The sequence below is a fragment of the Ooceraea biroi genome, chromosome 7, assembly GCF_003672135.1.
Source record: "Ooceraea biroi isolate clonal line C1 chromosome 7, Obir_v5.4, whole genome shotgun sequence".
Taxonomy (NCBI): Eukaryota; Metazoa; Arthropoda; class Insecta; order Hymenoptera; family Formicidae; genus Ooceraea; species Ooceraea biroi.
Genome location: NC_039512.1, coordinates 11,115,823 through 11,140,790, shown reverse-complemented (window position 1 = coordinate 11,140,790; position 24,968 = coordinate 11,115,823). Strand labels below are relative to the sequence as shown.

The 24,968-nt window shown below is 38.2% G+C and overlaps 6 protein-coding genes and 2 long non-coding RNA genes across 16 annotated transcripts; 3 read left to right on the top strand and 5 right to left on the bottom strand.

Moving 5' to 3' along the window:
• Nucleotides 1–143: 143 nt before the first annotated feature.
• LOC105279856 (probable tubulin polyglutamylase TTLL1) lies at nucleotides 144–5,017 on the bottom strand. Its single transcript, XM_011339922.3, has 9 exons — nucleotides 4,811–5,017; nucleotides 4,469–4,600; nucleotides 4,336–4,401; nucleotides 3,941–4,119; nucleotides 3,433–3,619; nucleotides 3,091–3,292; nucleotides 1,480–1,710; nucleotides 1,195–1,304; nucleotides 144–1,103 (listed from the first exon to the last, which is right to left on the bottom strand). Exons 1-9 carry the CDS (start codon nucleotides 4,876–4,878, stop codon nucleotides 968–970), a joined length of 1,311 nt encoding a protein of 436 aa, XP_011338224.1. The 5' UTR covers nucleotides 4,879–5,017; the 3' UTR covers nucleotides 144–967.
• Nucleotides 5,018–5,107: 90 nt separating this feature from the next.
• On the bottom strand, nucleotides 5,108–6,146 carry LOC105279855 (39S ribosomal protein L23, mitochondrial). Its single transcript, XM_011339920.2, has 3 exons — nucleotides 5,988–6,146; nucleotides 5,469–5,745; nucleotides 5,108–5,337 (listed from the first exon to the last, which is right to left on the bottom strand). The coding sequence occupies exons 1-3, from the start codon at nucleotides 5,999–6,001 to the stop codon at nucleotides 5,188–5,190; spliced, it is 441 nt and encodes a 146-aa protein (XP_011338222.1). The 5' UTR covers nucleotides 6,002–6,146; the 3' UTR covers nucleotides 5,108–5,187.
• A 101-nt stretch (nucleotides 6,147–6,247) lies between these two features.
• LOC105279864 (transmembrane protein 43 homolog) lies at nucleotides 6,248–8,950 on the top strand. 3 transcript variants are annotated; one of them, XM_011339934.3, is made up of 6 exons: nucleotides 6,248–6,441; nucleotides 6,543–6,728; nucleotides 6,800–7,032; nucleotides 7,188–7,488; nucleotides 7,766–7,971; nucleotides 8,175–8,950. In XM_011339934.3, the coding sequence occupies exons 1-6, from the start codon at nucleotides 6,427–6,429 to the stop codon at nucleotides 8,455–8,457; spliced, it is 1,224 nt and encodes a 407-aa protein (XP_011338236.1). In that variant the 5' UTR covers nucleotides 6,248–6,426; the 3' UTR covers nucleotides 8,458–8,950. The 3 variants fall into 3 exon arrangements, with proteins under 3 accessions (XP_011338236.1, XP_011338238.1, XP_011338237.1); XM_011339936.2 differs by having other exon boundaries at nucleotides 6,529–6,728; XM_011339935.2 differs by having other exon boundaries at nucleotides 6,521–6,728.
• A 260-nt stretch (nucleotides 8,951–9,210) lies between these two features.
• On the top strand, nucleotides 9,211–10,085 carry LOC105279931 (histone-lysine N-methyltransferase SETMAR-like). Its single transcript, XM_011340059.1, has 2 exons — nucleotides 9,211–10,001; nucleotides 10,046–10,085. Exons 1-2 carry the CDS (start codon nucleotides 9,211–9,213, stop codon nucleotides 10,083–10,085), a joined length of 831 nt encoding a protein of 276 aa, XP_011338361.1.
• Nucleotides 10,086–10,154: 69 nt separating this feature from the next.
• Nucleotides 10,155–11,358, bottom strand: LOC105279863. The gene is made up of 2 exons (XR_894023.3): nucleotides 11,257–11,358; nucleotides 10,155–11,132 (listed from the first exon to the last, which is right to left on the bottom strand). It is a non-coding gene; the product is annotated as an uncharacterized LOC105279863 (long non-coding RNA).
• Nucleotides 11,359–11,891: 533 nt separating this feature from the next.
• On the top strand, nucleotides 11,892–23,972 carry LOC105279861 (sodium/hydrogen exchanger 7). Of its 7 annotated transcripts, none has more exons than XM_020031778.2 (13): nucleotides 11,892–12,153; nucleotides 12,901–13,127; nucleotides 13,258–13,335; nucleotides 13,430–13,506; nucleotides 13,850–14,059; nucleotides 14,169–14,419; nucleotides 14,644–14,846; nucleotides 15,048–15,313; nucleotides 15,543–15,594; nucleotides 16,605–16,661; nucleotides 17,530–17,757; nucleotides 17,909–17,995; nucleotides 23,841–23,972. In XM_020031778.2, the coding sequence occupies exons 1-13, from the start codon at nucleotides 11,910–11,912 to the stop codon at nucleotides 23,865–23,867; spliced, it is 2,007 nt and encodes a 668-aa protein (XP_019887337.1). In that variant the 5' UTR covers nucleotides 11,892–11,909; the 3' UTR covers nucleotides 23,868–23,972. The 7 variants fall into 7 exon arrangements, with proteins under 7 accessions (XP_019887337.1, XP_019887335.1, XP_019887336.1 ...); XM_020031776.2 differs by lacking the exon at nucleotides 23,841–23,972 and adding an exon at nucleotides 21,500–23,498; XM_020031777.2 differs by lacking the exon at nucleotides 23,841–23,972 and adding an exon at nucleotides 20,553–23,498.
• On the bottom strand, nucleotides 15,613–16,765 carry LOC105279860. Its single transcript, XR_003406795.1, has 2 exons — nucleotides 16,699–16,765; nucleotides 15,613–16,571 (listed from the first exon to the last, which is right to left on the bottom strand). It is a non-coding gene; the product is annotated as an uncharacterized LOC105279860 (long non-coding RNA).
• Nucleotides 22,127–24,967, bottom strand: LOC105279859 (metallo-beta-lactamase domain-containing protein 1). Its single transcript, XM_011339924.2, has 4 exons — nucleotides 24,786–24,967; nucleotides 24,285–24,452; nucleotides 24,075–24,194; nucleotides 22,127–23,899 (listed from the first exon to the last, which is right to left on the bottom strand). Exons 1-4 carry the CDS (start codon nucleotides 24,934–24,936, stop codon nucleotides 23,700–23,702), a joined length of 639 nt encoding a protein of 212 aa, XP_011338226.2. The 5' UTR covers nucleotides 24,937–24,967; the 3' UTR covers nucleotides 22,127–23,699.
• Between the last annotated feature and the right edge of the window lies 1 nt (nucleotide 24,968).

Here is a 24,968-nt window from a genome sequence, read left to right as displayed (position 1 = left end):
TAATTAAGGCAGGAGCACAGACTTTTGCATAAGCGCATAAACAGATGCACAAGGAATTTGATTGGTCCATTTCCTTATGCACATGCTTATAGACCAATCAAATTCCTTATGCATCTTTTTATGCGCTTATGCAAAAGTTTGTGCTCCTGCCTTTATAAATAAATCGAAGCATTCTGTTTATATTCGCTGCAGCATGTATACTCTTAAAATTTTAATAGTGAAAATTGAGATATATAACAATAGAGGTGAATGAAAAATAGAGATGAAGGAAAAGAGATAACAAAGAGATATTATGATGTGATTATGATGGCTGGAATTTCGTTGCGTTCACGTTTCTTCACTTTCAACCAATTTTCTGTTGAAATACGATACTGTGCGAGAGAACACACAGCTGTGAGAAAAAGAAAGAGCACTTGAGGAATGAATATTCATTCAGCGCACACGCGTCTCAGCGTAATTGTCATATTTGGAATACTGTGCCATAAACTGTACAATAATCTTGTACGATACGCGTAATCATATTATACGCTTGTACATAAAGCTGTACGCGAGAAACGCAAGGACCTTTTACCTCGCACTCTGCAATTCGAAGCCGCCTTGATCGAGAGGAAACGAATACGTATTAATAAAAATTATTATTGTTCTCGTTTCACACGCGCAAAAGACTGAAATGAAATTTTACTGCCTATATTATTTTTACATCTTCGCAATCGACATACGCGCGCGCGCGTGTTGTCTTGCATTCTTTGTAGCATATTTGTACAGTAAATAAAATTGTTTGTTAATGTAAATTCGAGTGATTCTTTGAAGCGTCCCGAATGCTTGAGCGAGCGAAGGCATTACACATTTTTAATGTCGATCCTCACGATATTTAATGTCAGGCAAAAGTAATGTCAAACAACTAGTTAAGCGTCAATTGTATTAATTGTCCGACAGCATCCGAAATTTGGTTTTACCAAAGCTGAGGCTATTTCCACTTATTGAGGGAACCGCGATACTTGCTTGATGAACCCTCTCTCTCGTCCTGAGCCGCCAGTTCCTCGTCCAGCAGCAGTTCAAAGTTCCCCAGAGCGTCCGGAGAAGGCAATTTGTTCCATTTCACACTGATCGGATATCAGTCACGCATTTACAGTTTCATTAATCCAAATGTTTTTTATTATTTTCTAGTTTGTTCAGTGAATCTTGTGCACTTACTCGGGCATGCCGTCTGGAGGCAAAACCACCGACAGAATATTATCGATCAGTTTGTACTTTAAGATCCTGTCGTTCACCGTGGTGGACGTTAGGGACGGCGAGGCGTTCACCTAAAGACCAATTAATTCTGTCAATGTTGTGCAATATACATATTTTGTTAATAATATGCGTCATTACAATAAATTACTTCATTTATAATAACGAGACAATAAAAGAAAAGATTAGACGGGCGAAGCCACTGAATTAATGACATCATTAGGTTCAAAAGACCGCAAATGGACGCACTTCAATCAGCCATGGCTTCAAATTGTTGTCGATGATGATATCGTAGCCGTAGCACTCGAAGCAGTGCCGATCGTTCGCCATCACCGGCGCGACCGCCTTCAGCGAGTGCACGATGCACCAAGAGATGTTGGCGAACAGCTTCTCCGTGACCGCTTTTCCACGCGTGCTCTCCAGGTACAAACGCAGATTCTGTACGCTCAGTTTACCGCCGTGTTTGCTGTTGTACACCTTCTGAAATTTTCATCCGTGATATAATAATACAGATACATGTAAGCGATCGTGTATTCTCTCTTAATTAGCAGATATCTATTGGGTTGGCCAAAAAGTAATTGCGTTTTTTTTTATATAAATAAAAGGCGAATTTTTCATGGGAAACAAACTTTATTAAACAATATATTGTCCATTTTGTTTGATTATCTTTTGCCATTTTTCAGGCAACTTCATGATTCCGCGCTCAAAAAAGTTCTTATCTTTTTCAGCAAAAAACAATTCCAACAACGATTTGATATCCTCATCAGCAGTAAAGGTTTTACCATTCAAGGCGTTTTGCAAAGAACGAAACAAATGGTAATCTGATGGTGCCAGGTCTGGCGAATATGGTGGATGTGGTAACACATCCCGTTCAAGCTGCAACAATTTTTGACGAGTGACCAAACTTGTACGTGGTCTAGCGTTATCATGGTGAAACGCAACACCTTTGCGATTCACCAATTCTCGACGTTTCTGTTTGATGGCATCATTTCATTTATCCAGTTGACGACAGTATACGTCTGAATTAATGGTTTGATTCCTTGCAAGCAGCTCAAAATACACAATACCTTTAAAGTCCCACCAGACTGACAGCATAATCTTTCTTTGGTGAATATCTGCTTTTCAAGTGCTTCGAGCAGGTTCATCGCGCTTGCTCCACGATCTTTTTCGTTTGACGTTGTTGTAGACGATCGATTTTTCGTCGCCTGTTATCATACGTTTCAAAAATCGATCATTTTCCTCACGTTTCAAAAGAGAATCGCAGATGTCAATACGCTTAGTGAGATGAATTTCTTTGAGCTCATGTGGTACCCAAATATCGAGCTTACTAATGTATCCAAGTCGTTTTAAATGGTTTTCAACACTCGATTTCGATATGTTAAGATTCTCAGCAATCTCTCGGGTCGTTAAACGCCGATTGGAATCGATCAGTGCCTTTATTTTGTCATCATCAATTTCGATTGGCCTTCCTGAGCGTGGTGCATCTTTCACATTAAAATCTGCAGATCGAAATTTAGTAAACGAATTTTGACACTGCCGCAGTTTTAAAGCATCTTCGCCATATACATGACATAACTTTTTATGAGCTTGCACAGCGTTTTTCCCTTTTCGGAAGTAATAAAACAAAATATGACGAAAATGTTTGATTTTCCATTTTGAAATCGACGGCAAACAAACAATTGTTAACGAAATCGTGTACTTTCTTTTTCTAAACAAGCTTGAACTGTGAGTTGTTAACCTACATAATGAATTTGCGGTTTAGAATGAAGTTAGTTACGTTTCAAGACATGTATGTTCATCTATTGTAAAAAAACGCAATTACTTTTTGGCCAACCCAATATATTACATAATCATACTTGCACCCGTTTTTTGCACAGACACGTTTGTCAGATGCACGAATATATTGTCAAGTTCCTGAACGCTGGTGTCGTACTTGACGGTGCAGAATCGGCAGAATCCTAATTTAAAGAGATACGCTTTGAGCGGCCGAAACGAGGTGATAAGGACGTACAGTCGGAGATCGAATTTCTTGCTGCCGATCAACAGTGGATTATCGATGTATCTGTCGTGAAAAAAACGCAAGAGACAAAAAAGATAGAAAAACACCAGGTCAACTCTGTTAGCTTGATCGTCATCAGGAATCTTTACTGAGGCGATACTCGATTGGTATTTACGATTGATGCCTCCGATTAAAATTATTACCTGGATATAACGTAGGATTCCTTTGTCAGATTTGGATTGAACGGGGTCTTCGCTTCGCGCGACCACTTCTTTAGTTTGCTTAGTTTATTGATGAGGAATATCCCGGCGCCTTGCGATTTGCCGCACGGTTTCATGATCCAGGTGCTCTGCGGAGACTTGCGGTACTCCTCCACGAACATGTTGTAATCTGTAGCAACGTTGTTGTCAAAAGAAAGTAATAAATTAGAAATTCTAAGGTCTAAAATGCAAGTTTTGCAGCTGAATATTTTCTGAAACAATTTCTGATATTTCGAAGGATATCAGAATAAACTGTTTTTGAAAAAGCTGTTTCCAAGATCAAAATGTATTATTTCTTCAGCTAAAAATTTTCTTCATCAGGAAAATTTTGTTAGGAAAAATTTACCAAGTTTTATTTAATAAATCATATGTTTTAATCAGGCAATCTAATCTTTAATTTTTGATTATGTAATTTTCTAGGATAGATAACGTTCGGAAACTTCCGTCTTACCTGCGGGTAAAACGAAGGTGACCGGTATGAAATCGAGGTACAGATATTTGCCTGGACCCTCCGCGCGCTCTGCCAAACAATTTCCTTCTCTTTCCAAGTCTTTTCGATATCGCTTGATATTCTTCACCAGCAGGTCTTTGCGCGTGAGCTCATAATGATTTGGAAAGTGATTGATGATTCTAACACAACAGAGGAACTTACCTTTTCGAAATGTTTTAAAACAATTAAGATATTACACGATTCTGCATAGTTTTCAATCGCACAGATTATAATTTTTGACAAATACGAATTAAAGATAATTTGAAATGAAATTAATAAAGATTAAGGTTGTTAATTTTCGATTAAGACTATCAACTAAATTTATTCATAATAAAATTGCGTAATCGGCATCCTACTGATTGTCTTCCATCCTGTATCCAGTTTCAACGCTGAAGATACTCCTACAGGACTGCGTAGCGGCCCTACAACGCATCTACTACGTAATAACTAACGCATAATTAACACGAAGCTATCGTAATTCATAATTACCAGTAAAAGTTCCAGTCGTCGTCCGGGCCGACTTGGGTCCAACCGCGTTTCTCGAAATTGTGTACGATCACGGATTTGTCCACGTCCGTGCAAAACGTGATCCTCGTTCGATCCATTCCGATCGACGGCACCCTATTATGCAAATTTCTCTAATCACTGTACAAGTGAGCGAATGTTACTTTTTCAAACTGGTCGACATGTAAGAGACGCTACTTTTTACATAATTCTGCTATTAAAAATCGGTAAAGTTACATAAATAAACTGCGTTTATATAAATCATAAGTAAGAACATGTTTCCAAGTTGCATATTATATCTTGCTTATAAATTATAAATTTATTTACCTGCCGTATACGGCGTAGGAATTCGAAATCGCAGATCGCTTGCCTTCCGCGGATGCGGTCAACGCCATGATCGTGAAACTCTCAACTTGAGAGTCTCAAGTCATGTTGTTTGATCAATACGGATGTTTCGTGCAATCGCGATGTAATCGGTGTAGTCGCGATTATCGATTCCAACCATCGAAAATTACACAAATAAAAAAAAACTTTCTTCAGTATAGGATAGGAGGATGATACGAAGATTATATCGATTATAATTATTTTAATATATCAGACTGCTAAAGATTAAAAGATTAAAAGTTACTAATATTAACAAATACGTTTATTAAAGATAGATCCTTAAAATATCGCACGTACACACACACACAAATATATGTACATTAAACCCTAAACCAGGTGGGCACTCCCGGTGCTTTGTTAGACTCTATATATTGCTGTAAGTCTTTTTTAGTTTCGTTCATGGTATTTTCATCCACGTCATCCTTTGCATCCTTGAACAAATCAGGAAATACAAATTTCTCGTCCTTTGGCTAAAAACAAATGAACAAATTGATTTCAAAATCATCTTTGGGAAAGTTAAAGAAGTGTCGCATGTGAAAAATGATATGACAAATATGTATTGAACTAAAGAGAAATTAGAGAGATAACATCAAACACTTACTAGTACGACATAAGCAATTTTACTGTCATCATCTTTAACGATAGTACCCCGTGGATCTTTCCTGAATTTTCCCATGGTTATTACTGTGTTGACTTTGATCGGCTTGACATTGTAGATCTTCTCTAAGTAATTCCTAATATCGAACTTGGTCATTTCCATAGAGCAGTGAAACTGTACCACATTCGGAGGCTGCTTATGCATAGACTTAATTAACTTCATCCAGAAATTCGGTAGAAATACTCTCAGCTGCGGGTTGCCTCTTTGATATAGCGGATACCTAAATAAATTTTCATGCAAGATTAAAATTCCAAAAACTAACCTAATGATACGATCGAGAAAAGCGCGAATTATAATCCTAAAACATGGAAAGTAATCTTTATTCTGTTAATTTTATATAATTTACAGAAATCATTACTGTAGAGAAATATAAGATCGTGTTGCTCACAACATCCTGAAAGTTTAAGACATCAGGAACACTTTTTCACTTAACTATCGCATTGTATAGCCGCTAGCACTTACCATCGTGTCGACATTGTGCTGTATTGTTATAAAATAACTTGGCGTCCCTTTTATATTTAAATACGTAATTCTAAAACATAAGCGAGAGCGATTTAATCGTCATAACCTCAAATCTCGCGTGAGTTTGTCGCGGCTTACAGATATTTCCATTACCGACAGTTTAGAGAAAGTCCCTCCTAAAAGGACTCATCGAATTGCGTTTTTTCTTCCCGGATGGCGCCACCTTTGCAGTGACAAGCCGCGAGAGGGTTGTCATCGGTTGTCATCTTCCGGAATAATTATTTCCATTAAATAAATATATACATGTATATATATTTTTTAATATTATCTTTTCGAAATAAATATATGGGAGAAGGGATATTTAACTTTTTACTCGAGCAGAACTCAAGTTTCCGTTTAAAATAGCGCGCACTACGTTAACAATCGAATCCAAGTCGAGATGTACCGCACAAACGTAAGTACTAAAAAGTCTTCCCTGTAAAACATTATTAACGTTCTACGTAAGGTAACGAGAGGTACACAAAATAAGATAGACTCGTAGCATACATTTTGCAGCAAAATGGCCAGCCTCAGAGGGGAAATGCGGACGGACTGCGCCAGAATTGTCATAATGGGAGGCAAGCTGCCTCCGTGAATCAAGCACCAATGACAATTTCAGAGCAGTTTAAAGAATCGTGGCTCACAGCTATAATTGGATCTATCATGTTTGCTACCGGGATGTGTCTGCTATTCTGGAACGAGGTTTGTGAATGATATTTCTGTAATATTGATTTGGATTTGAGTGGATTAAATTACGTATTCTGTTATATCAGGGAAGAGCTGTGAAAGTGGCGCATTCGTTAGACGAGGCTCTCCGCAATGTGGCTGTGCTTCCTAATTCAATGATGCTGTTACCTGAGTACGAAGGTCGTCTGGTACATCTGTCGGGACCACTAGTGGTTTCTGAACCATTAACGGAGCCGGATTATGGCGTTGTTATGTCCAGTGTCAAGCTAAAGAGGAGAGTTCAAATGTACCAATGGGTTGAAATCGAAGAAGAACAAAGGTAGCGTATAAATAGATTTTATATCATTTGTATCATATTTGTCACTGAAAAATTTCATTGACTCGAACCTTCATGAGATTATTGTGATGTATATTACGTTACACACATCACACACATGTATAAAAATAGTTTATATTTTATATCTTTATAAATAGTTATGGCGGAGTAAGGGATGACGAGAAGCACTACTATTACACAACAGAATGGAAGGACAAACTTGTGGACTCGGATCATTTCTATATTCGTACTGGTCATCATAATCCGAAGGAAATGCCGATTAAGAGTCAGGTGCAGATCGCGGACGAGGTAAAGATCGGCGCATTTTTGCTCGCTATTGAATTGAAGAAGAAGTTCAGCGACTTTGTGGAGATTACCAGTGACGAGAGGCCAGAGCGGAAAGACATTAAGATGCATTCTGGATTGTACTACCACAGCGCTGACTTGTGGAATCCGCAAGTACGTTATTCATACCAAGTTCTATTTTTATAAGAACATTACTAAGATCTATGTGACTGAGAAACTTAAAATGAAAGTTTTAAGCTGTCATTTACAAAATTCTTTTTCAAAAGCAGGGTTTCCTATTTTTTAGCAAATTTGTATAAGACCTTTGAAATTTTTTCCTGAAATTTCAAAATTCGAGCATTTCGATTAATATTGTACCTTAAAACTTTTTTCATTTTGTTCATTTTATATTTTTTATGTTAGTATAACGAATATATCACTTTGCTCATAGGTGGGCGATCTCAGAATACAATTCTCCTACGCTGGGAGAAACGGAGACATTTATTCGGTAGTTGGTTTGTTAGAAAAGGGCGCGATTAAGCCGTATTACACGTCTCACGGCGAAGAGATCCTGCTGCAACGAAGGCACAAAATGTCGGTGGATCAAATGTTCCACTTGGAGCACGTGCACAATTACTGGCGAACCTGGACTATCAGGTAGCAAAAATAGATTGTAATGAAACCTGCTAAATTAATTGCAGTTGTTCTTAATTCCTTTCGTTATACGTAAAATTACATTTTATATTGGCTGTAATATAAAATCTTTAATCAATTGGATATTGCAGTACGTTATAAATATATATGTCTATGTATTTCCTTATTAAAGCATTATTAAATATTTGCACGTTGTTCCATTCCAGAGGACTTGGCTGGTTGGTGCTATTTGTGGCAGCGACATGCTTAGCGAATATACTGAAGACTATTATATTAAATTCGACCTTCCTTTGCGGCATAATAGCAGTCGAGTCTCTGACCATTTCGGTGTCCATGTCTATCAGTCTACTGGTGATTGGTTTCGCGTGGGTATGGTACCGACCAGTGATCGGTTTAGCGTTAGCGTTAGCCTCCTTTTTGCCATTTATTTATTCCACGCTAACGTCTGGACCGCCATCCCAGCAACGTGACAATTACAGAAGATTGTAATAGAGTACAGGTATCTTTTAATGGCATCAATAATAAGTAACTCTAATGTACAATTATTGCACACATAATTTTGAGAAGAATCTCACAAGATGATAAGTAAGATACACAACATTTACATTAAAACAATTTGAATACAGATATACATATATTTTTCTTATTAATTGTAATTATTGTAAACCTTGCGTACCAAAAAATTACAGTTTTACAATTATAATACTTTTTATCGGTGCCGAAAGAGCAATAATGTATCTCAATTTCTAGTCCTTTCAGTTTATTTATTGTAAAATACTCGCTGTTATCGTACAATAAGCACAAATAATAATAATAATAATAATTAAATATACTTTTAGATGACTCGAATATTTTTACAGTTAATTCTTTATGAATTTATATGCGGTGGTAATGCATTCACGATAATGATTTAATCAATTAATGACATGATAAATTAGATACGATTTATAGAGCGATAAATAAATGCTCCATGTAAAATATAGTTGATCGGAAAATATTCGTTTAGATTTCCCACGGATGTTTACTCCATCTAAGTAAATTCGCTACTTCAATACGATCACTCAAATGTGTACGCCCGAAAAGGTGACACTTTAGTAAACAGTTATTGAGCACATTCGTACAAGAAATCTCTCCACGTTCGAAGATTCGCGCTTCGATTTCGATCAAGACGATCGGGTAAACAGAAGTGTTTTAGCAGCAGCATCGAAAATGGAAAAAAGTGCAGAGTTTTACCGGTGCATAATGCTCTATTATTATCGTAAAAGTAAAACTGCGAAACGAACCGCTGAAAAGATACGCGCTGCATATGGAGAGAATGCCGTCGATGAACAATTGTGCCAGTATTGGTTTGAGAAGTTTGAAGCAGGAATTTTTGATCTCAGAGACAATCTTCCTCAGGTTCTGCCAATTGACGAGGTCGCGACTTCGATTAAAGAGAACCGGCAAGTCAGCATTGCGGAGATCGCATTGCAAATCAACGATGGTGTACTAACCGTAGCCGAATGCATAGCGAAGCTGGACTTGATAAAGAAGCTGGATATTTGGGTACCGCAGCAGTTAACTGAGAAAAATCGAATAGACCGTATTTCCATCTGTGACTCACTATTGAAGAGGAATGAAGAAAACCCATTTTTGACAAGACTGGTGGTGGGCGACGAGAAGTGGATCATCTACAAGAAACTAGTGGTAACGAGGGCGGACGAGCTACAAACCGTTTCGATAAACTACGAACAACGGAAGATCAGGTTCTGGATCTGGTGGGATTGGGAAGGAGCCCTGCATTATGAGTTCCTACCGAATAATCTGCTAATTACTTCGGACGTATACTGTTCTCATTTGGACCATTTAAACAGAGCGATCGACGTGAAGCGACCGGAATTTGCCAATAGCAGCGATATTAAGTTCCTGCACAACGATGCTAAACCATACGTTTCTTTGCAAACCCGGCGAAAGCTATTGGAATTTGGCTGGGATGTCTTGCCCCATCCACCACATTCACCTGACCTCTTGCCATCTGATTTCCATTTGTTCCAGTCGTTACAGAAGTACCTCGATGATTATAGCTTTCTTACTCTAGAGCATCTCAAAAGGAATGTAACCGAATTCCTCAACAATAACAGTGAAGCAAGTTATAAGCACGGTATAAGTCAGCTAGTTGAGAGGTGGCAAAGAGTCATCGAAAACGATGGTGCATATTCATGTTAATGAAAGTCTTACACGCAGTTTTCTGTCTGCCAAAATCTGCAGACTCTTTAGTTAACACAATATTTTGAATATTTTAAGAATTTAAATATAAATATGACAGCTTACACTAGATATTCAGGAAATAGAAACTCAAAATTATATTTAGTGCTCTGGAAAGCATTAGAATAATATAGAATGTCACTTGCCGAAGCTCTAGATATTTTAAATTTTTGACTAGAGATTATTATTGTTTGTTTTAACTGAAGATAATCGCATTTAAGCGATTGGCAAAACGTTAAAGCGGTCGCCTTTGATTGTTAGCTCAGAAGTTAGAATTCCGAGAGTTGTTACAGTAAAAGACTGACAGCCTTACCGGCTTCCGAGTTTCGCGCGACACAATGACTTCGACGTGATGACGTTTGACTCTTTCATGCGCTAGAATGCATAGCGCAGCTCCGACTTCCGGTGCATCGACACCAGAAGGTGATTACTTGCTCACATCGTTTCTTTTCCTCGGGTCCTGCTAAGCCTCGAGTCAGCGCTGACATCAACGATGATGGTGAGTAAGCGCCGCATGATATCAATTGCTGTGCTCCCGCAAATGTGTATTAAAAAATTATATTAATATAATTAAAAAGTTATAATTAGATGTATTAAAGATGTACGTTAATTCGATGCGTTTAGGTTTGCTTATAAATTTATTTATACTTACGTATTTTTAAACATATGGTTTATAGTATACAGGATGTTTCTCTTTCAGGACAACAAATGAAAACCTCGTAGAGAGGTGGTAGATTTCACGGAGAGCGTCTTTTTGTGACGCAACCCTTGCTCTCAATGTATGTCCCTCCACCTCCATTTGTCTTGGATCTACCTATACAGCTGATTGATCATTCAGCCGCTTGTTCACACTTGTCAATCTAAAGCATCAGTTTTTTGTAAAGTAATTTCTCCACTGCAATAATTCGTGCACTTTCCTTCTGTTTCAAAGAATCAGTTTACATTAAAATGTTCCTTCTTTTATTCACAGGATTTACATGTGGTTGTAGCACGACGATGCCTCGCTACACTTCAGCGTTGCAAGAACATTTAATAGAATAATACCTTCGGAAAACGGTAGATGGGAAGAGGAAGGCCTCCTGCATAGTCAGTGCGATCGTCCGGAATGACCACTGATTTCTTTCGTTGAAGGAATATATTAAGAGTCTCATGTCGCTCCAGCTGATACCAGGAAGGAATTGCTTGTGCGAATAAATGATGCTTTTGGCCCAATCGGATGCAATCGGATCCTTCCTAATTTATTTATTGTTTTAAAAGCTCGACAATGAATGTTACATGGTTTTAATGAATGTAATCAGGTCCATGGTAAACAATTAAACATTTTCTGTAAATGTTTGAAACAAGATGAACCAAAAGGAAATAAATCAAAAAGTCTACATATACATGCATGCATCAGTGCATGCGACTTTCCACTGGTCGAAATTTAATTCCGTATTTTTAATTCCTTACGTTCAATTCCACTCCTTTTTGGTCCGAGGTGTAACTAGCAATTTAAATGTTGCGCTAAATGTGAGAATATGATATCCGGTAATATCTAGTACCTTTTCATTGCCAAGATCAGCAATCCCTCGACGAATTCGTTCCGCGTTTGGTGATTTTATTTTTTCTCCGTTTCAGTTGGCTGTCCTGGCTTCATATAAAAATAATCAACATCTCGCGCTTTGGACGTACCTGACAATTGACATTGCCGAGTAAAGATGGCGAGGAGTGGTTGCGTACGGCTTGTGCTCCTCGGAGTTCTCTGTGTTTTTTCCTTGGAACTATGCAACGGCGCGGCGACGGACATCGAGTTGGACGCCAAGGCGCAGCTGTTACATCGGCTCGACAGCCTGAATCTCCTTCTTTATACCATCCTATTGATTTTAACCGTTTTAACGATATGGATGTTCAAGCATCGGCGCTTGAGGTTCCTCCATGAAACTGGCTTAGCTGTCATCTACGGTGAGTCGTCTGCTACCTTAAACTTTTGAGTATTATGATTTTTTACTTTAGCATGCAAGTCAGCAATTGCGATGCAGCAAGTGACACACGTGAATGCGTAGAGGATACTATTACACATTTCTTTGGTATTCTACACATTTTTTTACGCGTGTTTAATTTTTAAACACATTCGCGCGGCGATCTCTTTTTCAATTGTATAAGTTTTTTAAATTATTTTTTTATTTAAATAAAGGAAACTATAAAGAGATTACAATGCAATGTTAACAGTGTGATATAAGTAAGGCGATTAATAATACGAAAATATCTTGCGACTTAGAACTTGTTATAAGACCGGCATAGTAAAACTTTTTATCATTATTTTAGTAAAATCTTTATCATTTATCTAACTTTTATAGACTTTATTATCATTGTTTTCTCAGTAAAATCACAGTAAAATCTTTTGACAATGCTATATTGATTCTATACTGGTGCTTTGATAAGGATTAATTCCAAGTGGATAATGGTAGATGAAAATTAATGATTATTAACTTATCGTTTCTTTATCATTAGTTTTGAAGATTTGTATCTAAGACGTATTAAAATAAAAATTTGTTTTGTCGCCCAGTTTCATAATATTTTCAATAAAAATTTCAAGAATCATTAAGTATACTATTACAAAGAATTTTAAGTGAACTCTTATTTATTTATTATTAAATAATAAATTGACAATTATTCTTTTTATTCGGAATCAAATCTCCTTTGTTGCAGGATTGATCATAGGTGCGATAATACGCTATGGCTTTACGACAAGCAGTACCATCCTACACATGCCAGTGGTACCAGATAACACCAGCAAGTATAATCAGTCGGTGCCGCCCGATACTCTGTGGTTACGCTTCCCCGAGGATAAGGGCGGTGGTATCGTGAAGAACAAGACCTTCGCGTACTCGTTTCGCAGTGAAATCTACAAGCAAGATAACGAGATCGACTTGAAGGTAAACGAATCACTCAACAAGCCCGTTTCTTTGTACGGTCATATTTATGGATATTTTTAAACAATCAGTTTGGACAACTATCGAAACCTCGAGTTTGTTGTAAGTTCAAGTTTGATGCTTTGTCTTGCAGGCGACTTTTGATCCTGAAATATTCTTCAATATTATACTGCCGCCCATAATTTTCCACGCGGGATATAGCCTGAAGCGTGTAAGTGTAGCTCCGTTTTTTTTATAAAGAGATAAACGATGAAGCGTAACGTAACACAAGTGCATTAATAATTTTCCGAATCGAATTTTTGCAGAGATACTTTTTCAGAAATCTGGGCGCGATTCTCATGTACGCCTTAATAGGGACTTCCATATCAGCTTTCATTATTGGGTAAGCTTCTTCTGTAACGCTAGTTTATTGTCAACATCGTTACGTCTTCACCTTGTACGAACATTTAGGATAAAAGTGTTTATCCGCTATTACGCGGATTTATCACGATGATTCACGTCGCGCTGCGTGTGTAAACAAGTGCATCGCCAGCAGACGCTTGACAACAAGTAAAAAATCGAAGAAAGTTTAGAGTCCTCCTGCATATCGTGCCGTGCATAGGTCATTTGATTGAGCTTATCTAATTCTTTCTTAATATTGCGCTTATAAATAGGAACGTATGTCTCATCAAGTCGAAGTTAAAAGTTTTTCTCCCAATAAATACAAACAATTCTTATCCTTGCAGCGCTCTGATGTACGCCTTTATACAACTGATACCGCATCTTTCCACGTCCTTCACGTTTTTGGACACCCTGTACTTCGGCGCTCTCATATCGCCCACGGATCCGCTCACGATAATATCGATTTTCAACGATCTACACGTGGACGTTAATCTGTACGCTCTAGTGTTCGGTGAGAGTGTGCTCAACGACGCGGTTGCCATTGTACTTAGCGGGTAAGAGGACGGAATCGCCGGGGACCAAGCGGGAACTTTTCCGTTGATATCGATATATCGCAATGTATGAGCATGTGCAACATCGAAAAGACGACTCTCCATTTTACAGTTCAATACAGAACTACGCGGAACGATACCAGTCAGGATCGGGTGGTTTCGAGACGGTGGCATTCTTCCAAGCCTTCGGAGACTTCGTGGGAATATTCAGTCTGTCTCTCTTTATCGGTGCCACCATGGGGTGCATCACTGCGTTATTAACGAAGTTCACCAGAGTGCGAGACTTTCCTCTCTTGGAGTCGGCGCTATTTGTCTTAATGTCCTATAGCACATTCTTAATCGCCGAAGCTTCCGATCTTACAGGTAACTCATAACGCTTCACTATGTATGTATGTATGTACATATCATGAGATTCTCACTGCAGCCATGTTTGATTATTAAAGCATAAAAAAATATATTACAATATTAACTTATTAATTAAAGTAGTTGTTAAAAATAGAATATTTAATAAAACGATAGAAAGAATGAACTGAATAACAAAAGCTTTTTCGCATCGATTTGACAGACATTTCGTTATAAATTTTCAGGCGTAGTCGCCGTTCTATTTTGCGGGATATGCCAGGCCCATTACACGTACAACAACCTGAGCCCGGACTCCCGCCAGCGCACGAAACAGCTGTTCGAGCTGCTGAACTTCCTAGCCGAGAACTTCATATTCAGTTACATCGGCGTCTCGATGTTCACTTTCCCAAAGCACCATTTCGATCCTGGTTTTATTTTCGCTGGATTTGTATCCTTTTTTATAATAACGTAGACAAATACATAGAATATTTTAATTAACAATTTAATTCTGAGTCGATTCAGAGTCAATTTTCTGAAATAATCTCGTTGCTTTTAACTTTTTATTCGATTATCAAACATATTATTGAGTTATATATAATTTCAAGTCTCTGGAGTGGCAATATATCCTTAACGTATCCGGTGTCTCTAGCTGTGCGCGTTACTGGGTCGCGCGGCTAACGTTTATCCACTGTCCTTCATTCTGAATCTGGCGCGGAAGCCGAAGATATCAATGAATTATCAGCACATGCTATTTTTCGCGGGGCTGCGCGGTGCCATGAGCTTCGCCCTCGCCATCAGGAACACCGTGTCAGATGCTAGACAGGCTATGCTGACGACGACGAGCTTGATCGTCATACTGACGGTTATCTTCCAAGGCGGCGCGACGACGCAATTTTTAAGTTGGTTTAATATCCCGTGAGTATACAATATATCTGATATATACGTGGCTCGATTAGCTGCAGATTAAATTTATTGCCTCTTATCGTTACCGAATGATTAATTAATTGCCTTCTGATTAATAGCTAAATTCCTTTATCAATTTAATGATTTATCGTTCCTTATCTCAGTGTTACTGGATTTAATTGACAAATTAAAAAAAAACGCGCGTCCTATTATCGTTTAAATTGTTCTCACCTTTGTGCAGAGTCGGAGTAGATGAGGAGATAGAAGGACTGTCTCACAACGGAACGCGTAGTGTAAGTATGATGCTAAAGTTTCGATCAGACAAAGCTCTCGCTATTTAATACAATAGTATTGTGTAGGTAATGCAGGAGATAGATAGCTGCGTTTTTACATTGTCTGCATTCCAAACTATATATCTATATATACATTAATATGTTCATATGTTTGTATAATTTCGATACTCTCTACATAGACGAAACTAAACACAATCTGTAGCAAGAATTGTGATAAGTATCTTCGTACATGAAATTGCGCATGAGTAAAGCGATATTCTTATACTTGATAAACCAACTGATAAACGTCTCTGAAAATAATAAATAAAAGTACTTAAATGCAGAAAATAATTATACACAATTACATGTGCCCATATAATAAGAAATAAGTTTAATCACGTATAAGAATATCTGCTTTGGGATCACATAAAAGTGAAGACACTTGTGCATGTAAGCTTAATGGGCTCGTCATATTTGTACAGTCCCCCTTTTCACGCGGTATCGCTTTTAGGTGTACAATTCGCTGGATACCGTCGGGGTGCGTATCTATCAGTCAGATTTCGTTAAATTTTGAGTTCTGTTTGAGTCTCCTTTTTCTCTCTTTTTTTTTCTCCTTTGAAAATTGTCCTGAAAATATAATGAATTTTGAAAATTGTGGCAATATTGAATCGGTCATGGAAATCGGTACGACCTCGGTTGGATTCTCTTGCGTTTGCAGGCAGCGAACGTAGTATCCAGTCGTTGCACGCGAAAATTTCTTTAAATTTTATAATTTTACAAAGCTGCAGCCTTTTTTGCGTAACAAAAACGTATAGTTTTGTGAGAACGTAAAAACAGAATTGGGTAAATCCTCTTTTATACATCACCGAAGTTGTGCCGGGTTTACATCCCCGCATTCCGAAATTCGTTCAGTCGCCAAGCATGATTATTACGTCACGTTGTAACTCCTGACAGTGAGAGTTGTGCTAAGATGCGGCTAAGAGCAAACGCATCGCAATCTACAAGACAATTTAATTTATCAATGTTGATAGTCTGGTGGCGAGGGTGGCTACGGCGATCTGGACGCGCGTAGGGAGAGAAGTCCACCGGTACGTTATCACGAATTGTGAAGACTGTCTGACGCACCGTTTTTCTTTTCCACTTGACCGCGTTGAAAGTTTAGATGAGTTGGCTCATCGCATTCTGAGTGCATTACGAGTTTTGATGATTCACCCGCATCTCGCGGATAGATTACTTCCTTGCACAAGCATATGAAACATATTGGTGTATATATGTATACAGCTCACGCAGCACTTTGTAAAGATCCTCGTAACGACAGTTGCATGCATAATCACCGCTTGAAAAACACTTTTATCAAGACACATTCTCAGTTTTCGTTTTTTTTTGCATTGTCATAGTCATCGCATGTAGTCTTATGATTTGCAGATCCATTCCGCGCGGAAGTCGCAGCTTTATTTCGTAGTCTTTCAGTTGAATTTGTTGAATTTGCCGACTGCACGTGCCTGTGTTTGATTATTATTTCCAGTATGGTTTTTGTTATCCATTCTGTATGTTGAAGAGTAGCTGGAAGACACCGAGAAATATCATTCATTAACAGTGCCCACACAGAGACATGCTTAATACGGGATATAATGATAAATACGTAAAGCATGATATTTCCCATGACTAATAACGAAGGTAATTGCGAATGCAAGTTGAAGAAAATCATTATTATTATTAACGTTCTCGTCGTACAGCAATGTTTATGCACTTTCAGTTGCATAAAGCATCTAAAGCTTAAAAACGGGGAAATTAAAGATATCTGATTTTATTTGAAAACGTAATAAATATTTACTGATGAACAGCAAAGGTATTGTACGTTGCATCCGATTAAAAGTTAAAGAAGGAGAACTCACAGGATCATACAGGATGGATAACTGATACGTTGTTCACGTTTCACAGTATAATTCTATGCAGGATGGATCGTTGCCAGGCGGCGGCGGCGGCGGCGGTGGCGGCGGCGGCGGAGGAGTCGGCGTCGCGAAGCCTAACGAGAAGGCACTGCTTGCCAGAATCTGGGGTGATTTTGATACCAAATACATGAAGCCTTTACTGACGCACTCCAGGCCTACGTTGCTGGAAACGCTGCCGGTCTGCTGCAGTCCGTTAGCGAGAATTCTCACGACGACGCAACAGATGACGCAGGTACAGCGCGAGTTTGAATGCCAGTTTATTGCATGCCGGCAGAAAGACTTATTTTAAGCAATCTATAGTGTCCATTCTCATCGTGTACCGCTGTTGTATGATCCTGTTCGTTGAATGAGAAAAGTACAGTAACATTTTACTGACGATTCAGGACGACGTCGCGAGGAAAATCGATTCGGACTCCGACTTCTGCCTGGAAGATCGCGAGATGGAACGACGTAGGACCAGCGTTCAGCCGGTGAGTTTTCATCAGCCTAATCTTAATTACACTGTTAACCCGTGCTATCAGCCTAACAACAGCACTACAGACGTCAGCACTAATCCGGACGAGCCTTATGTAATTCTTAATTTACACAGAAGGTAGAACTAACAGCCTAACACACCACCTCTTGTGTATCGAAATTCTTCTAAGAGAGAGAAAGGGAGAGAAAGAGGGAAAGCAAGAGAGAGAGAGAGAAAAAAAGAGAGAAAGATAATGCATATTTTGTATTTAGTTCATTCTCATGTAACTTACATGCTTCACACGTGTTTGATTGTTATCCAGATTCACTAAAAATTCCACATCTTTTTAGTTTTACATTAAAACAACAAGCGATATTACGCCCCATTCGCGTTTATCGTGACTCAAAAAAGTTACTTTTTTCTCAACAACGTTCGATATTATTTGTCTCTTTTTCTTTCTTCCGTTGTTTTTTCTTTTTTTATATATTAAACCGCGAGCTTGAATGTCTACTGCATGTAAAACTAATTTTATCTGAATGATGTAATTTCTCTCGTTTCCGACTTCCGAGTTGATCTCTTAAATGGCAACAAGGATAGAAGCAATCGAGGATTCGGCTGCGATAACGGGGGGACGTATCAAAAACCAATATTGTTGGAAAACTCCCAAGTATATAAATAGTTTCGACGGAGGCATTCCGAGGCTTAGTAAAATTTAGCGATAAGCGATAAAACTGCAGCCAAGCAATGTTACATAAATATTTATAACGATCATAGCGATAACGCGTCTCCTCGAGCTCGAAGTTTCGAGTTTGCCCTGTTATCGCGCCCGATTCCTCGATTCCGAGGATGAACATTGTAAATATACCGTGGATTTTTAACCAACCCGCTTGCCTAAAGATAAGAGGAATGTATGTGTGTATCGCTGTTTATTGACGCAAACCGACTTCTCTCCGCTCTGTTCTGATCTTCCTACTAACATCGTGTGAGTCGAAACATACTTGTAAAATAACAACGATCGCCGTCGCGCGTTCATGATACTCCAAGCTGCGCATCCTTTTCCGTTGAACCGATCTAACAATCGCACAGCGCAGACAATTATTCTAGTCAGTGATCGCCCACGCGACGGACACATAAACGGAATTAACGAATAGATAAAGGATGTAACAAGGATAAAAAAGAAATCGTAGCGTGTGGCGCGCGTTTATATTATAATATACGATGACTTGTGAATATTCGATCGGAAAATTATGTTTAATGTACAGCAGAGGTATTTAAAGCTTCCGCAGTCTCTCTGTATTTGCGCTTGTACCTTTTTCCTACTTCTGCAGCGAAGGCTGAATAGTCAGACACACTTGCGGAGCGCACGTTTGACCGCACGTTTTTTTAACCGGTTTTTCTAGAGAGAGAGAAACGGTGACGGTGACAATGACAATGATGATGACGATGATGATGATTATTCCGATTCCGATTCCGATGACGAAGACCTCAGAATCGTCGGAATGGAGGGATCCATTCCGTTACGAACGTTGTAGCTGGATAAACGATCGACGAAACGGTCCACGTGATAGACCTGTGTGGCAAAAGACAGATTCCTTGAGTAATCGCGGGGATAGGTGTCGAATTTTACGAAAGTATTAACATCCACGAGTAGCGTTGATGCGGACAGCAGAGAGGATTCTCAAGTGCCACTTTTTATCTTTTTTTTTTTACTTTTTATATTTCTGTCTCAAGAATTGTATGCGCAGGGTGTTGGAAAAAGTGGGATTCGAACGGCGGGCGCGGCGCTTGCTGTACTGAATGAAAGAATTTTTGCCCGCAGTTTCTACTGATCGAGAGAGAGAGAGAGAAGCAGCATTTCTTTTAATCCAGTTTAATGAGCGCTACGTACCCTCCGGGCTTCCGAACCCCCTTTCTTCAACGTCGGTCGGTCGATTTGCCAAACTCTCCGCGACCGACTCAAGCGACCGAGCATTAAACATAATTTTCAGTGTTCATAATTCTAAAAAGCTTGAAACTATAGCGTCTAGCAATATCGAGACGACAAAGAAGAGAGTTAGGCTGTTGCTGCTGTGATCTTTAATTCCTTCCTTTGCCGCGAGATTGGTTCTCATGCTCTGTATAAAATTATGTTTATTTATTCACACGGTGAGTCAAAGAGGCCCATCCGTCCCGTCTTTTTATAAAACAACTTTGTCTGAAAAAGAGAAACGTATATTATAAGACGTGTCGATCTCTCATGTTTTCTATTATCGGTGAATAAATTGAATACATGCAGTTATACCATCGTTTTCTCTTTCACGCGAAATTGTTCTAAAAAGACAAAAATGCATGAAGGGTCGCGAGTATCTCTTTTACTCACTGTGCCTCCCGTTGACTTTGATTTCCTCGTTTTGCATGCAACCGAAAGAGCGCTGGCATTAATTAAGATCTCGCAATATCGCGCTCGCCGCCAACATACTTATGCGTCTAATATCTCTGCATGCTGCAATGTAACTACTTCACATGTACCTATTTACTTACTTTTACGTTGTTCTCATTTTAGTTGTACATTGTTTTATTTTATTTATTCACAGACGAGTGTACGGAGCTCTGCACGTAGATCGCAGTTATGAAACACGATTTTTGGCGGTTTACCTTTATTTTATACACGACCGATTGTGTACACACATACTATGTTTGCTGTGTCGATGATGTCAGTGTACACACATACAACACATACACACACACACCTCTATAGTTAAGTATTAAATTATTAAACATTAGTTAAGCGTAAGATATTTTCCGGAAAATTATAGAGTTTTAATGATTAACATTATCGAAGTGGAGTTTACCAGACATTTAATTTTTCTAACACATTCCCGTCAAGGGAATATCGCTGGTGACGATACCACAGGCTCACACACTTACATTTGTACTAACATATATATATATATATATATATATAAACTATTATTATAATTATAATTCGATAAGGAAGTCAATGCGACAAATGCAATGTAGTTTAGGCATGATACTTCAGGCAACGAAACCACAATCTTCGGTTGGTCGATTGCTGTCGTTATCTTTTCTTTTTCCTTTGGACAATAAACGAAACTCAGTATTAGTACCTATAATGGACTAAACAAAAAAAAAGATATTAAACTAGAAGATCTATAAGAGCATGCAATACAGTACGCTCTCTTTGCTAGAAAATCAGCATCTCTCGTGGATCTTTGCGTACAATAAAACAATATTAATGGCAAGGAAAGTTTTATTTTCAATTTGGTTTACTCGCTTTGCAAATTAGTTTTATTTTGGAATCGAGTCGGCTCGAGGTAGATTTCACGTCTGCCGTAATGACGCAATCGTTGAACCGCTTTCTGTCCTCTGTAAATAATCTCGATCCAAGTCGATGTACGAACACGGAGAATGTTACGCTGTTGAATGTGGTCGATATGTCTCGCTCGTCGTACGACATATTCACGCGGGTGGAGTGATTTCAAGTCGATTCTTGATGCATGTTTAATACTTTGTGGGACAGTTGGGGACTGTGATGATGGGAGAAGTTAGTCCGGGACCACTACCACTGCACACACGAGTCGCCCTGCCAGGTCTGGTCGGTAGACACTTGTAGAACCGTTCTAATAGCCATCTCGTTCGTTCCGTTTTACCTCTCGCTTTGCTCTCGCGCGATTTTCATCGAACGACCAGTTCAAAATCGGCCACGCGGTGACTCGATAATAATACGTAACGGTGAGAGTAATTTAATCGTTAAGATTTATAAGAAACCTTCAGTCTTGCGTATTAATTGTCGTCATTATGTCGTAAATTATAATAATGATTAAAGTACATTTTTCATCAGAATGGCAAATGAAAGAGAGTTACAGTGCGCTGCCGATTTTGACAATAAGCCTTTCTTCATGGGTGATTGCACTCGCAACAGGTGAATACACTGGTCGAAGAAAGCTCGCGATATCTCGTCAGTCATCAGGGCTTTCAAGAAGCTAGTCGTGCTTCCTGCGATCATTAATACACGCCGGAATCGGAAAGAGGAGCACATGTTTAATCGTGAAAGATTTCCGCTACTATGTGTGTGTGTGTATATTACGAGTTTATTGGTTTCGCTAGGTTTGTAGGTAGATTAAATTTTTGATAACACTGTTAATTAGTTCTTCTCGCAAGCTTTAATTCTAGTGTTCAGTACTGGTGAGGTCCTGATACATACATATACATATACGCAGTAGCTAACACGTCGGTGAAACGAAGATATACATAATTATATATATGTTATAGCGCAAAAATCGAGTTGTATCTAATCGATATCCATTGTGCGTCTGAATATAACGATGATTAAAGAGAACGATAGAGTTCGACGAAAGCTGACTTAGCTCGTTAGAAATACGTAATAGGAATCCGAAAGAGTTTAACGTAGATTCGTTTGCCAACGTTTTTGCGCACGATTTTATTATATTATTCGAGGAGAGTGTCTCGTGTTGTTTCGAGAAGCTAAGTAAGCATAAACGAATCTTTCGTCTCTCTCTCATAGAACTTACTTAATTTAGATACCTGGAGCAGTCGGCGAATTGATTTCGTCGCTCTGTACAAAGTATCCTTAAGTACTACTTACGGAGTGCGGGGCACTCGCTTTTACAATTTGCATTGTGATGCTTTAAGATCCACGGTCCCTATTATCTCTTTTGTAGTCGCACCGCGATCGCGATGTGTCACCAGCGAAAACTCACGTGACATTTTCTTGCTTCGTACGTCGCGAAAATTAATTTATTTCGACGTATGATGCAAGGAGAAAGGTTCACTCTTCATTTTTAACATTACGATTCAAAGCGATTAAAATGGGTGACCAGGGGTCTTATGTAAATCGTGCATTCTGCATGAAGTTACGACAATGTACAAGACAGATTTGTTCCTCGATTTAATTTATACTCTCGAAAAAAAATATATATATATATGTATATATATATATTTATCAGCTTTTTGGCATCGATATATTTCGATTGTATGGTAGAGTAAAGTATGGTAGACGTTGTACTCCCTCATCTCCCTCCCCCCCCCCAAAAAAGAAAAGAAAAGGAGTTCTACCGATTATTAAATATTTCGTGAATAAGAATGTCGAACGAAGGTGCGAGAGGATTCTTAATTTAGTCGTTGGCTGTGAAGATTTGATAAAATTGTTTGCGGACGTAGGGCGTAGATGTTAGCAGAGCGAATCCTTACAGAATGGGAGGCTGTCTAAATAAATATAGCATTATATTTATCAGAATTCATCGGTTTGCGAAAATACAATTTTTCAAGGAGTAAGCACGTGTATTGTCGTGAAAGACAAGATTGCTTTAAGATTTTGTTTGTTGCCGCGAACAAAGTCACGGTGTAAGCGTGAGAACGTATTGCTCCTACGTATAAACATATATGTTTGTGAATCCGGTGTAACGTGTAATAATTGCAATGTATACATACAATGAGTATAATAATGTTGTGATACCATGTACCACACTTTGCAATGTTTAATAAAGTATTTGTAAAAATATATCGAATCTAATTTCATTCAAACTTCAAAAGTTGAAATAATTTTGTTAAAAAGTTTTACATATTTATTGATCATAAAGAAGAATTGAATTTGTGTCGTGACATACGACTTTGCTTAAAGTGTTATTAATAAAAATAAATAAAGTAGTTAAATAATAAAATATAATACCTTCTTTTTTTCTCCTTCTCTCTCTTCACTTTCACTCAATTATTTGACTCTTCACGATTTTTCTCATACTGTCCGTTACACGGAACATTGGACCGTGCCCAGGTATTATAAAGTCCGCGAGATTTATTATGACAGAACGAGTGCGAGATTGACACTTTAACATTTCCGGCAGGCCCAGCGATTTCCAGATGGACGGTGAGAGGATGTCTTCCTCTTTCTCAAACAAGTCTCCTGTAAAAGCGCGTAATTAGAAATATCCGATACATGTAAAACTAGACATATAAATATATATATATAATTACAAAGAAAAAGAGTCGCAGAGAATTTTCCAATAAAGATGATACATTTATATCTCGCTAAAGGTGCAGAGAGATATCTTCTGAAAAAAGTGGTAACACGCGAATACCTGTGATAGCGAAACGCGTTTTTTCCCCATCTTTTGTGGTATCCACAAGAACGGTGACGTCTTCCGGAGTATGTCCTGCTGAAGCTACAACTTTAACGCCTGGACAGAGCTCGTATCCATCTTTAAGAATTTTTCAAGAACATTTCAAGAAACAATACTTTTGAGTAAAATACATGATTTATAATTATGTGAAAGTTGTAATTAACCAACCGAGCAAAATGTCATTGTTTTCAGAGAAGATAGTACCACGCTGGACAGACCGACCTACAATATGTTCGGCATTTGTAAATAAATTGTTGTTGCCTATGTGATCTGCATGACTGTGAGTACAAACGACGTAATCGATATTTGCTGGTTCGATATTTTGTTGTGTAAGCGCTGAAAAAGAAAAGTAATTTAACATAATGTTAGATTAGCTCTTAAATTAATCTAACACTAAATAAGTTGTTCAAAAACATTATTATTTAATAAATTTGTCTATTAATGTACGAAATAAATTATTGTATAGTATATAATCAAATGCAGTTAATACAATTAATTACTTATATTTAAAATTACATATTAATAATTAAGTAAAATAAATTATTTATATATTAACAAGTACAAGTAAATTTCCAGTACATCAAAATAATTTTTACATCACATGTTAATAAAAAATAAAAAATTTTACAATTTTATGAAATCGTAAAAGGAGCATTCTATTTTGCCTACCTTCTATTATTCTCTCGCGATCCCATGCGGTCATGGTATCCACGATGATCAATTTTAAGCCCTTTATCAGAGTGCAGGTGCAATTCGCGTCCATCGTGCCATCGTCGAACTTTTTGGAGTAACCGTCAAACAGAACAGTGACCTCGCACATTTTCGTGGAATATTAATCGTCTGTCAATGTAT

Excerpts from the sequence above, each read along its gene's own strand:
- LOC105279856 (XM_011339922.3), bottom strand. The coding sequence starts at position 4,878 with ATGGCGTTGACCGCATCCGCGGAAGGCAAGCGATCTGCGATTTCGAAT. Across the intron at positions 3,620-3,940 it reads CACCTTCGTTTTACCCGCAG|ATTACAACATGTTCGTGGAG; the intron begins GTAAGACGGAAG and ends ACGTTGCTACAG. Across the intron at positions 1,104-1,194 it reads CCTCCAGACGGCATGCCCGA|TGTGAAATGGAACAAATTGC; the intron begins GTAAGTGCACAA and ends ATATCCGATCAG.
- LOC105279855 (XM_011339920.2), bottom strand. Across the intron at positions 5,338-5,468 it reads AAATTGCTTATGTCGTACTA|CCAAAGGACGAGAAATTTGT; the intron begins GTAAGTGTTTGA and ends ATTTGTTTTTAG.
- LOC105279864 (XM_011339934.3), top strand. Across the intron at positions 6,729-6,799 it reads GTCTGCTATTCTGGAACGAG|GGAAGAGCTGTGAAAGTGGC; the intron begins GTTTGTGAATGA and ends CTGTTATATCAG. Across the intron at positions 7,033-7,187 it reads GAAATCGAAGAAGAACAAAG|TTATGGCGGAGTAAGGGATG; the intron begins GTAGCGTATAAA and ends CTTTATAAATAG.
- LOC105279931 (XM_011340059.1), top strand. The coding sequence starts at position 9,211 with ATGCTCTATTATTATCGTAAAAGTAAAACTGCGAAACGAACCGCTGAA. Across the intron at positions 10,002-10,045 it reads TCTGATTTCCATTTGTTCCA|AGCATCTCAAAAGGAATGTA; the intron begins GTCGTTACAGAA and ends TTCTTACTCTAG.
- LOC105279861 (XM_011339926.2), top strand. The coding sequence starts at position 11,910 with ATGGCGAGGAGTGGTTGCGTACGGCTTGTGCTCCTCGGAGTTCTCTGT. Across the intron at positions 12,154-12,900 it reads TGGCTTAGCTGTCATCTACG|GATTGATCATAGGTGCGATA; the intron begins GTGAGTCGTCTG and ends CCTTTGTTGCAG. Across the intron at positions 15,595-16,604 it reads CTCACAACGGAACGCGTAGT|TCTGGTGGCGAGGGTGGCTA; the intron begins GTAAGTATGATG and ends CAATGTTGATAG.
- LOC105279859 (XM_011339924.2), bottom strand. The coding sequence starts at position 24,936 with ATGTGCGAGGTCACTGTTCTGTTTGACGGTTACTCCAAAAAGTTCGAC. Across the intron at positions 24,453-24,785 it reads TCGCGAGAGAATAATAGAAG|CGCTTACACAACAAAATATC; the intron begins GTAGGCAAAATA and ends TTTCTTTTTCAG. Across the intron at positions 23,900-24,074 it reads AACGCGTTTCGCTATCACAG|GAGACTTGTTTGAGAAAGAG; the intron begins GTATTCGCGTGT and ends GCGCTTTTACAG.